The 12,858-nt window shown below is 32.1% G+C and overlaps 3 protein-coding genes across 7 annotated transcripts; all 3 read right to left on the bottom strand.

Moving 5' to 3' along the window:
• Positions 1-1,610: 1,610 nt before the first annotated feature.
• Positions 1,611-2,993, bottom strand: LOC145963093 (NPC intracellular cholesterol transporter 2). Its single transcript, XM_083084749.1, has 3 exons — positions 2,701-2,993; positions 2,438-2,602; positions 1,611-2,164 (listed from the first exon to the last, which is right to left on the bottom strand). Exons 1-3 carry the CDS (start codon positions 2,717-2,719, stop codon positions 1,875-1,877), a joined length of 474 nt encoding a protein of 157 aa, XP_082940875.1. The 5' UTR covers positions 2,720-2,993; the 3' UTR covers positions 1,611-1,874.
• Positions 2,994-3,468: 475 nt separating this feature from the next.
• Positions 3,469-9,777, bottom strand: Sro (SDR family oxidoreductase shroud). Of its 2 annotated transcripts, XM_083084675.1 has the most exons (6): positions 9,419-9,777; positions 9,021-9,260; positions 6,255-6,551; positions 5,110-5,415; positions 3,998-4,241; positions 3,469-3,708 (listed from the first exon to the last, which is right to left on the bottom strand). In XM_083084675.1, the coding sequence occupies exons 2-6, from the start codon at positions 9,178-9,180 to the stop codon at positions 3,588-3,590; spliced, it is 1,128 nt and encodes a 375-aa protein (XP_082940801.1). In that variant the 5' UTR covers positions 9,181-9,260; positions 9,419-9,777; the 3' UTR covers positions 3,469-3,587. The 2 variants fall into 2 exon arrangements, with proteins under 2 accessions (XP_082940801.1, XP_082940802.1); XM_083084676.1 differs by lacking the exons at positions 9,021-9,260; positions 9,419-9,777 and adding an exon at positions 6,729-6,752.
• An 816-nt stretch (positions 9,778-10,593) lies between these two features.
• Positions 10,594-12,733, bottom strand: LOC145963312 (zinc finger protein-like 1 homolog). Of its 4 annotated transcripts, XM_083085099.1 has the most exons (5): positions 12,629-12,719; positions 12,182-12,251; positions 11,937-12,124; positions 11,507-11,812; positions 10,594-11,416 (listed from the first exon to the last, which is right to left on the bottom strand). In XM_083085099.1, exons 3-5 carry the CDS (start codon positions 12,036-12,038, stop codon positions 10,865-10,867), a joined length of 960 nt encoding a protein of 319 aa, XP_082941225.1. In that variant the 5' UTR covers positions 12,039-12,124; positions 12,182-12,251; positions 12,629-12,719; the 3' UTR covers positions 10,594-10,864. The 4 variants fall into 4 exon arrangements, with proteins under 4 accessions (XP_082941225.1, XP_082941224.1, XP_082941223.1 ...); XM_083085098.1 differs by lacking the exon at positions 12,182-12,251 and having other exon boundaries at positions 12,629-12,733; XM_083085097.1 differs by having other exon boundaries at positions 11,937-12,251.
• Between the last annotated feature and the right edge of the window lie 125 nt (positions 12,734-12,858).

Raw genomic sequence — 12,858 nt, 5'->3', positions numbered from 1 at the left:
GAGCCGCTAATTTTCCCTCGCGCCCGCTATCTCGCTTGGCGCTGTCACCGCCATGTTCGTGACGTCACGCCGACCGCGTCCGCCGGCGCAACATGTGTACCCCCCACTCCCGCCTCCGGCGGCGTCCCGCTCCCCCCTCTCCTCCTGTAGCTTCTTCCTTGTTTGTTTTCTTTCTTCCTCGCGTGGCGTGGCTCGGTCTACGCCCGCGGTTTCGAAATTTCTCACACATGTATGTGCACACAGATATTATGTCGTAACCTGCGACGTGTATCCGATGGTGTTTTCGAATGAAGCAAGCTTGATTCTTGGCTTTCCCGAGAACGATTAAACTTAACTTAATTTGCCATGAATTATGTATTCGAAAATAAATCTGAATAATATAAATAATACATAATTAATAATAAAAATATATAATTAATAATTAATAATAAAATAATTAATAATTAATAATAAAAATATATAATACATAATTAATAATAAAAATAATAAATACATAATTAATAATAAAAATAATAATAAAAATATATTAAAATTAGTAATATTAAAATAATTAATAATATATAAAGTCATTTCCATTTGACGCTATTCAAGTATCAGATTCCCCGTCTTGATTAATCAATCAGACGCTTACTCGAAATATTTCATGAATTAATTTAATAATCCAAGACAAAGTTTATGACATTATTAATCGCTAGCGATCAAACTTGTTTCACTCGAAAATACTATGAAAACTCTATTAAAATCATATCTGATTTAAAATGTATTTTCAATTTCTTTCGAGAGATCGTTTCGAGATATTTAAAGATATTCGAGAGATGACTTTCCGATTGTAATCAACATTCCATACATAGCTAAGAATAGATATTGCAAAATGTCCGCTACAAAGATATCATCTTGCTGGCAAAGTATCAACGGAAATTTCTATTAACAAGATTCGCTAACGCAGAATAAAATCTGCTCGATGCTCTGCTAATAATTTAAACGAGGGCTCATAATGTAAACGCGATTGACCTTTTTACGCAATCTGTCGCAATATATTCTGATTAAATCTGCTGTCAAATTGCCAACAAATCGCCAACAGTTTGCTTATTAGGATTATTCTATATTGAAGAATGCGGCAATATGCATTATTTGTCAAGAGAGAGAAATGTGTCGTTTTTTTTTACATTTTATATAAAGACGACGATCCTACATGTGATAACTAGGGACATTATCACACGATATTAATCTAATTTAATTTTCACTTCAGTTTTCATTATATAAAATTCGTGATCAAAATTATTACATATAATAGTTTCCAGCTTTCAACAAATTTATCATAATTCTGTCTCCTTAATCATTTCTATATCATCTGTTATATATTACTTTCGTTTATTCAGATTAAAAGAAAATCAGCAATACATCGCGAAAAGAAAAATTCACGAGTAAAAAATTTATTTGACGAGTTATCTTATTATATCTCTTATTTAACATTCAATTATGATTTTATAATTATATTATGTAAAAGATTTGAGCGTAGAGATACAGCTACTTATGTATGTGTGTGATTTAATCATCTTGTTATTGATTATCAGCTTTATCACATAATATCAGATTGAAATTGCTATCAATATTTTCGAAATCAGACATTTTATTACATTTTTCTTTAAACATTAAGCTCTTACGATATACATCTTAAAATTCTATTCTATTTTGATTGTTCGCGTGTATGTGTGTCTCGTGTCAGACAAAAATATAAAATTAAAAATATGCTTAATATTCTAAACATTTTATTTTTGATAATATAAGCATATCATAGCAAAAAGATACTGAATAGAACTACTTCGTTTTATTATTTCGATTTGTTTGATACTTTGTTATCATACGCTTTGTTATCACAACGACGAAGAAAGAACCTTTTTATCGGTCACCTCCACATCCAGATTGAAGCACACCTGTACATTCTTGTTCTCGTCGACCAGGGCGAATTCGATGTTTAGATTCACACTCGGGTAAGCCTTAGATATGGGCATCTGCAAGTTGTACGTGGCCTTTGAGTCTACTTCCAACGGGCATTTGCCATTTACCAGCGAATTGCAAGCATTCTTCTCAGGATAAGGATAGTTTATCGTAGTACCCATGAGTATAACTATTACTTTCGGTGCAAGCGATTGCGCATCGGCATCTGTACAAATGAAACGTAAATGTATAAAAAGCTAGCTAATTATTATCTCTTTCTCACTACGTTGCAGATGAAGATATGAACATATTGCCAATGAATGGATATTCAAGCGCGAGTGTGCGTATATATGTGTATACAGCATATATAAAAGAAAATATTTTCAAAATACATTTTTTGTTTTTACAGATTTGATATCATTGAGAATTAATACATTATATTTTTTTTATTTTATATACGTATACACACATTTTTACTCTATGCACTAACATTACTTACTAGCGATAAAGTCCCACTGCGCGGTCAAATTTGTCCCCTTGTAGATGTAGCAAGGAGAACTGTCGCATCCTTCTACCCTTAATTCCACGGGCGGAGGTCCGTCGTCGCATGAGTTATATGGTGTGCTCTGAGACACCGCGACACAGAATGCGGAGATTATGCAAGCTATACATATATTACACAACATTACATTAGTAAAACATACTGCAATTTTTAAAAACTCATATATGTATTAAAAAATAAAAATTAACGGCAGTACTTACCAAAGATGAAAGCCTTCATGATGACGTCCTCACGAGAGAAATGACAATCAATAACGTGATTTTCGATCGGCGAAAGGCGCCTTTTTATTCATTCGATATTATCTAATCGAACACCTGATTGCCCTAAAATGTGATAAGCTCCGGGAAAAACTGAGAAACTCGTACAAAGTAACACTCGAGAGCTAACACCTGTGTCAATGATGTTGCAAGTTTACAGAAATTATCAGTCAACATGCACAGTAGTGTATTGCGCATTTGTTGACTCGAATAATCTATTAACAATAAAGTAATTTTATTATAGTTATTGATTTTGATAAATGTAAAACATTTATGTGATTAAAACATTTAGTATGTTTATAGAACCATTACATAATTGTGGTACAAGATTGTGTCAATACAAATTAATTCATTCGATGTGATTTCATAAAACTATTCTTTTGAAATATTTGTACAATAGAAATTGACTTTGAAGTAAAAAGAGAGAGAAAGAGAGAGTTAAAGATAAAGAAACAAAGAAAGAAAGAGAGAGAGAAAGAGAGAATACACGTGTTGTAATTATTTCCATTTCATTTATGTATTGAATTATATAGAAATAATATTATCTATATATAATATAAATAATATTATCTATATATAATAATATAAATAATATTATCTATATATAATAATATATAATATATAATAATATAATATTATATATATATATATATATATATATATATATATATATATATATATTAATAATATTAATAAATAATATTATCTCTATCCAATTTTTTTAAAATAAAACACTATATTTTTCTCTTGAGCGAAATACAAAAAAACATTAAATATTGAAAAAGTAAAAATCATTTAATAAAATAATAAGAGAGAGAGAGAATAATGATTTATTGTTTGTTGATTTGCCAGGACGGTGCATTAACGAAGCGTTCTACCAATCGATCACGTATCCATGTTGGTGTACTTTTAAATAAAATTCTATAAAAGAAATATCTCCATGGTTCGCACCTGAAAATAATATATTAATCATTATCTAATATATAATCAGCGCAAAAACAATAGCAAAATTTACGTGCAATTTTTTTTTTAATTTATAACAGCAAAAATAAAAAAAAATACATGTAATAGAGACCTATAAAATATCTTTATTAAATGCTTATGAAACATTTTTAACACCGATACAATGATGGAATTTCATTTCATTCGATTATTTGCACAATAATTTCATTAACATAATGTAAAAAAAATAATTTTATTAACATATTGTAAAAAAAAATAATAGGGAGAAAAAAATCACCTGTAAGTTGCCGAAGGATAGACATCTAAAAGAGCGCCATCAAAGGTTTCATAGATTCTCGGATCCGTCAAAACTTTTATTTTATCTTCATTGTCGGATGACAGACTTGCCTGGGAAAAGTACTCGGCATATCGAGTGAAATAATTGCCATAAAATTGCTTCGCTTCATCCGACATGTGTTGTTCCATTTCGTCAAAGTACAATCGTTGGCGTCTCATGATATTACTTTGTGATATGAAACCACCTATTATTGTATCAAGAGAGACAGAATTTTATTCAAAAATCTTTTCACATTTTTTTATATTTCAAAACAATCTTATCGTCGAAAGTAAAAACCATAATAAGAGAAGAAAAAAAAACTTAGATCAATAAAATAAAAAATATTTTTAAAAAAATTTAATCTTTATTTAATATATAGTATTTTTAAAATAAATCAGAGTATCTACTCATATTTTGTAAAACAATTCCTTGAAAATTTCGTGAAATTTCGATCTTTCAAGATTTTTTATTCAAAATTCTAAATAAAGAGAATATTTTGAAGATTTTTAATACTTTTTCTAAAATGACTTTTTTCATTATATATGTTTTTTAACACTTTTCACTTATATTAAGAAAAAAAAGTCATTTGAATTTCAATTGCTAGATTTAAAAATATACTAAAAATTTAAATGACTTTCATAAAATCAATATTTTTCATCTGCATAACATTTTAATTTTTTTATTACTAAAAATTATTATATATTCTATATTTATTAAAACATTGAATATATAAATAAAGATATAGATATATATATTTATGAATGCACATAATTCATAATTTGGCTCACTGATAAACTGCCGACTGCTTATAATATAAAAGCAAGATCATCAAAAAAAGAGAATCATATTTCAAAAAATTCTCTAAATTCCAATAAATTTTCATGAGAATATTTCTCTGATATTTTTCTAAATTAAAAAAAAATTTCTGAGAATTTCAGGTTCTCTGGAATAGACCCTGTATATTTGTTTATAAACATTCTCTCTTTGTTCGCATGCTGTTTTTTAAATAGTTTTTTGTTCTCAACGCAGATAAAATTACACATGCAATCTTATGCAATATTTTTTGTACTAACCAGGTATAAGGGAAACTACATTGACACCGTATTTGCCGACTTCTATCCGAAGAGCAGTGGTCCACGCGCCAAGGGCGGCTTTTGTTGCCGCGTAAACACTTACACCCGGCAAGGGATCGGTGGCACAGTGGCTGGACACTACGATAATTCTGCCACCATTTTGCCGTATGATCGGCATCAATTCCTGCGTGATTCTCATCGTTCCCAAGAAATTGACATTTATTTGATACTTCGCGTGAGCCTGCGTCTGCCACTCAAACTCGCCGAACACCATCACTCCCGCGTTATTCACCAACGCACGTAGCACTGCGAATGGAAAAGAAATTTACGGAAATTTAAATTGTAAATTCTTATTTTATATTTTTACGCTTTTGATTTTTTTCTAGTGTGTTTCTAAACATGCGAAAAATTTTGGACGGTTTTCCACTACTGCATCGTCTATATATATCTATGTAAAAAGCTAGCTGACTACTATTCTTTATTGTGACAAGTTCCCTGGCGAAAATAAGAAACTTTATAAAGCGTTAACAACCGTTGAGTGAGGGTTTTCTGAGAGTTTATATGCTTTTCAAACTTTGTAAGAGCACTTACATAACGCTGTTGGGTTTTGAATGCTTATCAAACGCTGCAGTGTTGCAATTTTTGTTCTACAAACTCTTTATATAATGTTACATGAAAATTTTGCAATGCTGAGGTAACATTTTTCAGAGTACGTTCAGTAAACGTTGATACATCTTCGTGTACAGAGTTTACTCAGACTTTTCAAACGTTTACGTTTACGCTATAACGTACAAACGTCTTTTAAACGCTGCAGTGTTGCAATTTTTGTTCTACAAACTCTTTACTAATCGTTTTTAAACTCTCGACGAACTTCCACAAACGTTCATGTAAACGCCAAACAAACGTCTCATTTTTGCCAGGGTTACTGACCATCCCGATTAAAAATATTGAAGATTTAAGAAGTCGCATAGTGTTGCATCATGCGAAACAATTCATAAATACACTTGGTATGTTTAAATGTATTCATCAATTAATGAGTTTAGTGCATTGATGTATATAAATTTTTTTTCCAAAAAATTATACCCCAAAAAAATTATATTCCTGAAATTTTTTGCACATATTTAGAAGCACTCTGTATTGCTCACCTAATCGCCGTTCCTCCAACAGTTCCTTGACTCTTTTCCCAAATTTGCAGACGGAGTCTTCATTCGTGATATCGAGATGATGAACGATGACGCCTTCATCCCTTAACGATTTAATGGTACCGTTTGATTTCGGTACCGCACCTGGTTCGTGCACCCCGGCCAAAACCGCCGCGCCCTGAGCGCGACAGTGCATCGCCAGGCTGTAGCCCAGACCGGAATTGCAACCGGTTATAACAATGAGATCTCGCGATTTTATTTTCCATCGACGTTTAGAAATATAATACAAGGTAGCACCACCTGAAGACAGGTAAGAGAAAGGAAAATCCTCAACCACATTCGCCGATCTGAACTTTTAAATAACCGTTTCCAATCATTTTATCATTGAAAAATACACAAAAAAGTCGAAAGATTATACACTAATGAGAGAATTTTAATTCAAACACTTTTGAGATGATTTATGAAAACCGCAATAACTTGACATAACTCCCCAGTCGACACAATTACGTGTTCACTATATAACAGCTATACATTTCAATATCACATTTTATATAACGTGAAAGTTGCTGCAATGTTGTAGTTATATTATAATTTCGCCCCTTTTCAAAAGTAACGGTGATGATACATTTATGTTACAAATACATAACCGATAAACATAGTTACTATACAGGGTTTAGCAAAAGTGTGGAAACCCCTTAATATTTCGAAAAATACGCATTAAAAAAAAAAATGTTTCATACAAAAGTTATAGGGTTTTATGTGGCGCATTACACAGCAACATTATTATGACCTCGAATAGCGTTGTCAAGGTTATGTGAAGGTCACCTCCAACTTTTTAAATGGGACACCCTATATGCTTTTGCATATTCTTGTAGCTTATCTCGAGAGCTTTCCAAAACACTATAATTAAGTTAGTTTTCATTAAGTACTTTCCAAGTTATGAGGCTTGAAATCATTTCTTAATTTTACATAAACCATAAAATATCTTGTAAAATATTCATTTTTCCATTATCTTACCTTAATACTTTTATGTACAAAATAATGAGAGGAATCAATTGGTGTAAAGAAAAAACATAGTTGTTTTTAAGAAAAAATATGTAATTGTTAATTGCAAATTACATATTTTTTCTTAAAAACAACTGTGTGTTTTCTTTACACCAATTGATTCCTCTCATTATTTTGTACATAAAAGTATTAAGGTAAGATAATTGAAAAATGAATATTTTACAAGATATTTTATGGTTTATGTAAAATTAAGAAATGATTTGAAGCCTCATAACTCGGAAAGTACTTAATGAAAACTAACTTAATTATAGTGTTTTGAAAAGCTCTCGAGATAAGCTACAAGAATATGCAAAAGCATATAGGGTGTCCCATTTAAAAAGTTGGAGGTGACCTTCACATAACCTTGACAACGCTATTCGAGGTCATAATAATGTTGCTGTGTAATGCGCCACATAAAACCCTATAACTTTTGTATGAAACATTTTTTTTTAAATGCGTATTTTTCGAAATATTAAGGGGTTTCCACACTTTTGCTAAACCCTGTATATATGTTACATACTTACTTGAAAATACTGCAGTAATGAAAATCTACAATATACGTAACGTAAACTATAGATTTACAATACTGGCAGTGAATTTCAGAACGCAGCCATAATATAACATCTATGTAGTTTCAACGTTTAAATTCTATATAAAAATAATATTATCATATAACTGATTAATGATATTGATTTTACGTTGCTGCAATATTATACTGCAATATTGGTTATATATTGAAGCACCACATACTTGTTATGTAAATAATATGTTGCATTCGTACATTTATATTACATAACAGGAAGCGATAAATAGAAGTAACTGTGATATAAATATCACAAAACATTTGTTATATAAAGTATTACTCCCAAGTTATATAGCAGTAACAAATTGTGTCGACTGGGTCTATATAAAACTAACTATACAAAACTAACAAGTGTATATAAATAATAATAAAACTAGCTCTATACAGGGTGATAAAAAATTAAGTGCCATAAATTTGTGTAATGAAAGAAGGGACGAATACAAGCATTTTAAGTATAGGAACCATGGGACGGCGACGTTTCTCACTGTCAGTAGCACAGCTCGACTGACAACGTGATCTATGATAATTTGAGTGAAAGAAAGATCTTGCAAGCACCTTGGGGGGGGGGTAAACAAACGAGAGACAAACCACGTTGCTTGCCTCGCAGGAGTTGTGACGATTCAATTAAACGCCCGTCACCCCGTAATGAAACGTCGCCGACCCATGGTTCCTATACTTAAAATGCTTGTATTCGTCCCTTCTTTCTTTTCATTACACAAATTTATGGCACTTAATTTTTCATCACCCTGTATAAAACTAACAAGTGTCGAATCGCACTTAAAATAAATCTCGCAACTCGAGAGAAACACGTTTATTTCTTATAAGTATATTAAATAAGTATATATTAAAGTATATTAAAAGTATATTAAGTTTAATAAGTTATTAAAGTATATTAAAAGTATATTAAGTTTAATTAATAAGTATATATTAAAAGTATATTAAAAGTATATTAAAGGTATATTAAATAAGCAAAAAAAGATTTAAAAAATATTTATATCGACGATATAGAAAAGAAATCCCATGTCTCTGAATTATATGTGAATTTACAGAGTATCAGCGGATACGTTCGATTTCGATTCAGCAGAGTCAGCGAACGAAGGTCACGAGACCAGCTAAGCTAGCAGAAATGGAAATCCTCTTACCCAGCGAAACTATCGAGAGCATCGTGGCCGTACGCGTATAACCGGTCTCCACGAAGTACGCGAGATTGCACGAAATTGTCGCGGCGACCTGCAAGGCCTTTGAATTTCTCCTGCACCATGCAGTCCACTTGTTACTGTATACCTCCTTCAGCGAGTTCATCTTCAAGTTATGCAGCTGGTCGCCTGCGTGTTCGATGTAGCAAGGCCAATTCAGATTAGATCAAATGCCCGGACCGGTCTCTGGAAAACCGTTCACAATCCTTGTAAATAGATGTATCTCGTCGCGTTTAATAACTCGAAGTAAAGATGCGCTCTTCGCATCATGCGTGAAAATAAATAAAATATATATTTAATAAAAAAAAATATCGTTGATTCTTTTCGGCTTTTCTTATACTTACAAATGAATTTGTACGGGAGCGCGGAACAAAACTTGAATCGCTCTGCTCGCTGGACGATGAAAGTATGCAATCCTGCGCGATCACTGGCGATCGCCGGCCCCTGTAGATGAAATGTGACCCTCAATCCACCTATTCCGTGGCGCCGTTTGGGCCCCACTGCCTTTTGAAATAAAGTGAAGAGCGATGAGGGCAACTTGTGATAAACATAAATTTTTACTTGTCGTTGGATGAAAACATTCGGGAATTGTAGGATATTCAGCTTCGAACTTATTCGAATTACTTTATCGAAAGTACATTGAATATTCGTTCCACGTGACACTATTAAAGAGAGAAAATAAATTAGTATCTGAGATAATTAAATATTAATAGTTCTATTCTATGCGATATTGTGTTATCCCTTATATTATTATTATTATTATTAATTTGCTGATTCTTCTCAAAGTGTGTCATTGATAGTCAAAATTATTATCTCGTGTTTTATTCGTTATAATACATAAGGAAGAGTAACTTTAATAGATTTTATAAAAAATCGAAATTCCATTTTGCAAAAGAATAAAGTTATATACTCGAGTAAACGATCATGAAGAGCAAAAAAATGCACCAATAAATCATCTTATACGTACGCGGTTGCAAGCATTTTAATATTTCATGGAAGGAGATGTTTATAGGGATACAACTCGTTTCATTTGAATTTCAATAGTCCATCGGAGAAAAGTGTATGGAATACATCACCTTTTTTTACATTTATATCTTGAAAAGATATCAAAAATTTAGCTATTCCTGAGCTTTTAACTTTAAAAAAAAGATGTTTTACACGAAGATAAATAACATTGTCTAGAAAATGCTAATTATCAAAGCTTATTAATTATTTCATATCATATAATAGTATCACAAATAAAAATATAAATATATATATATATATATATATATATATATATATATATATATATATATATAAAGAATAATAGTTGATTATAAAATACAGAATATAAATGTCAAATATGTATACAAAATATAATAAATATATATGTATTATACAAAATGTAATAATTATATAGTACAGCAAGTTGAAAAGACGCACATTTGTGCCATTAATATACAGACACATATATATAAAGCATTCCTCAGTCTTATAACAAATATATGGATAGGATAAGTAAGCTTTTGTACGAGAATTTTGATGCAATAATTTTGTAGTTTATAAATTGATAAGCCTTTATAGATTTAAATATACAACTTTGATGTAAGATATAATTTACATAAAAATTAACAAATGTTACATATACTATGACTTACACTAGATATGTCCTACCATAAAATTACACTTTTTCACGTATTGTAATTGCATTCGCGCTTCTCTCGCAATTATATATCTCGTCATTAGCACATTTCTCACACTTCCGGAATTGTTCGATTGTTATCGCTCTCGCGTGCACAAATATAACATTACACAGATTGATCACCAAGCTTTACATTAGGATTTGCTAATACGTTGAAGTTCGGATCACCATCCGTCGCCATTCTGCCCAGCCATGAAAAGAGCAGAATAATTCCAACAAAGAATAATACACCGATAAAGGTTATTGCTGCATATCTCTTGTACAGAGATCCCGCGGTTTTCCGACGCACTGGTGCTCTTGATATCAACTTCCACCATCTTAGGAACCATTCTATGGCGGATTTTCGCTGGTACTTGTTCTCATCGTGATCAAAAGATATATCTTTCGGATCGTCATAAGCTTCACATACCTTCCTAGATGCTGAATTCGATAATCCAAGAGACGATTCAATATTTACGATTGAGTAAGGTGGGCCGAGTTTTTGACTGGTCGTATGTACATTGCTAACGGTAGAATGTGAATTGATACTACTACTTGTGCGAGACATAGCAACTGTAGGAGATGCTGGCGTAGCTACTGTGTGGTTTTGGAACAAAGTGCTTTCTACTGTTATCAAAGGACGTTCTTGTTCCAGTTTCTGTTCTCTATCATCACTTAACTGTAGAAAAAAAAAGAAATATATTAATAATAATTAATAGAAAGCAACATTTTCTGATATTTGAAAGAAAAGTAGCACAGTATTAGATACCAATGGTAAACCAAGACCAGCTCGAGCCCAATTCACAGTGGCCAATTTTTCCCTGAGAACATCCGCAACTGGTGAGACCAGTTTGGGTTGCGGAAAGATGCACACTCGACACGTGGGACAAGTGTATCCCGCTGGTGCTGTGGTTGCTGGTAAGTCCCTGGCGTATTGGTCCAAACATACCCAATGATACATGTGATAGCACGTTAATCTCACGCAATCACCATCGCTCAATTTAGCGGAACATAGTGTACAGATTGGATTGTAATCATGGTCATGGAGCCATAACAAATATGACTGTACTATACACTGTAAAACACATGTAAATTAATCATACACGATTAAGATAAATAATATTATATTTGAGCCTACAAGGAAATATTTGTCACAGATATCTTTTACATGTAAAATCGATTGATTGGCGAAAACATACCTTTGGATGACTCGTGACCATGCAATGTTCGCATACATTGACACGATGCTCAAAACAAAATTGATTAGTTACTCTTCTCTTCGGACACTTGCACAGGCCCATGTTGCAACGTCGCGCGAAAGGACCGAAACGACGTTGAAACAAAAGGACAAGATGCACCTATTCAATATCCGCTTTATTGGCTCTCCCTGTATAACATGTCGAAAGTCTCAAGGTAATATCGCCGCTTTATTTGCGCAGCCTACCATGTTCCATCACCGGCCACGTCGTCTGACATTTCTTGCCGACAGGGGTACCGGAAACAACCAATGGATTCTACGATTCCGCCGTCCAATCGCCGTTTCGCGATACACGAGGAAAGTCGGAGATAGGAGGATGGGACGCAAAAAAATATGTTAGAGATAAATCAACTAAGAAATAAATGTAAATCAAAAATTATCAGCGAGATATTGCTTCGAATCTTTGGATCGGTATCCTTGCAACCAACGATATTAATTGCTTCCCACGCTACGATATTAATGAAAAAAATGTGTTTAAAAATCTTGGAATTTTCTATCTCTCTCTATCTTAAAATTAAAAAAATATTTTAAAAAATAAGACAAAGTAATATCTAGACACGTATAAACAAATTAAAGAAAGAATGGTATTATCTTCCGACAAAATTAAAATAGATATTTATAAAAAAAACATACCATGTATGGAAATATCATGTGCCGGTCATTGTCTGTGATATGCACACACACCCATTGACATATATGCGTGTCTGAAGTTGGCATTTTTGGAGCAAACATTAAAAGTGTGGTGCCAACTTTGAAAATAGTGTGTATATAACCTGTATATTTTATTTATTATAAAGTTTTAACAGCAAAATTGAAATTTAGTGGTAGAAATGTGTTAGGGAGGGACAATTATTGACCGATTA

Source organism: Camponotus vicinus, unplaced genomic scaffold (genome assembly GCF_025532165.1).
Source record: "Camponotus vicinus isolate PSW18456_S1 unplaced genomic scaffold, iyCamVici1.0 SCAF_12, whole genome shotgun sequence".
In the NCBI taxonomy this organism is placed as follows: domain Eukaryota; kingdom Metazoa; phylum Arthropoda; class Insecta; order Hymenoptera; family Formicidae; genus Camponotus; species Camponotus vicinus.
This window is presented reverse-complemented; position numbering and strand designations above follow the sequence as displayed.

Coding starts and splice junctions, on each gene's coding strand:
- LOC145963312 (XM_083085098.1), bottom strand. CDS start 12,038: ATGGGCCTGTGCAAGTGTCCGAAGAGAAGAGTAACTAATCAATTTTGT. Junction 11,813..11,936: donor TGGTCACGAGTCATCCAAAG/GTATGTTTTCGC, acceptor TGTGTTTTACAG/TGTATAGTACAGTCATATTT. Junction 11,417..11,506: donor CTGGTCTTGGTTTACCATTG/GTATCTAATACT, acceptor TTTTTTCTACAG/TTAAGTGATGATAGAGAACA.
- LOC145963093 (XM_083084749.1), bottom strand. Junction 2,165..2,437: donor GCAGTGGGACTTTATCGCTA/GTAAGTAATGTT, acceptor TCATTTGTACAG/ATGCCGATGCGCAATCGCTT.
- Sro (XM_083084675.1), bottom strand. CDS start 9,180: ATGAACTCGCTGAAGGAGGTATACAGTAACAAGTGGACTGCATGGTGC. Junction 4,242..5,109: donor TGTAGTTTCCCTTATACCTG/GTTAGTACAAAA, acceptor ATACAATAATAG/GTGGTTTCATATCACAAAGT. Junction 3,709..3,997: donor TATCCTTCGGCAACTTACAG/GTGATTTTTTTC, acceptor TATTATTTTCAG/GTGCGAACCATGGAGATATT.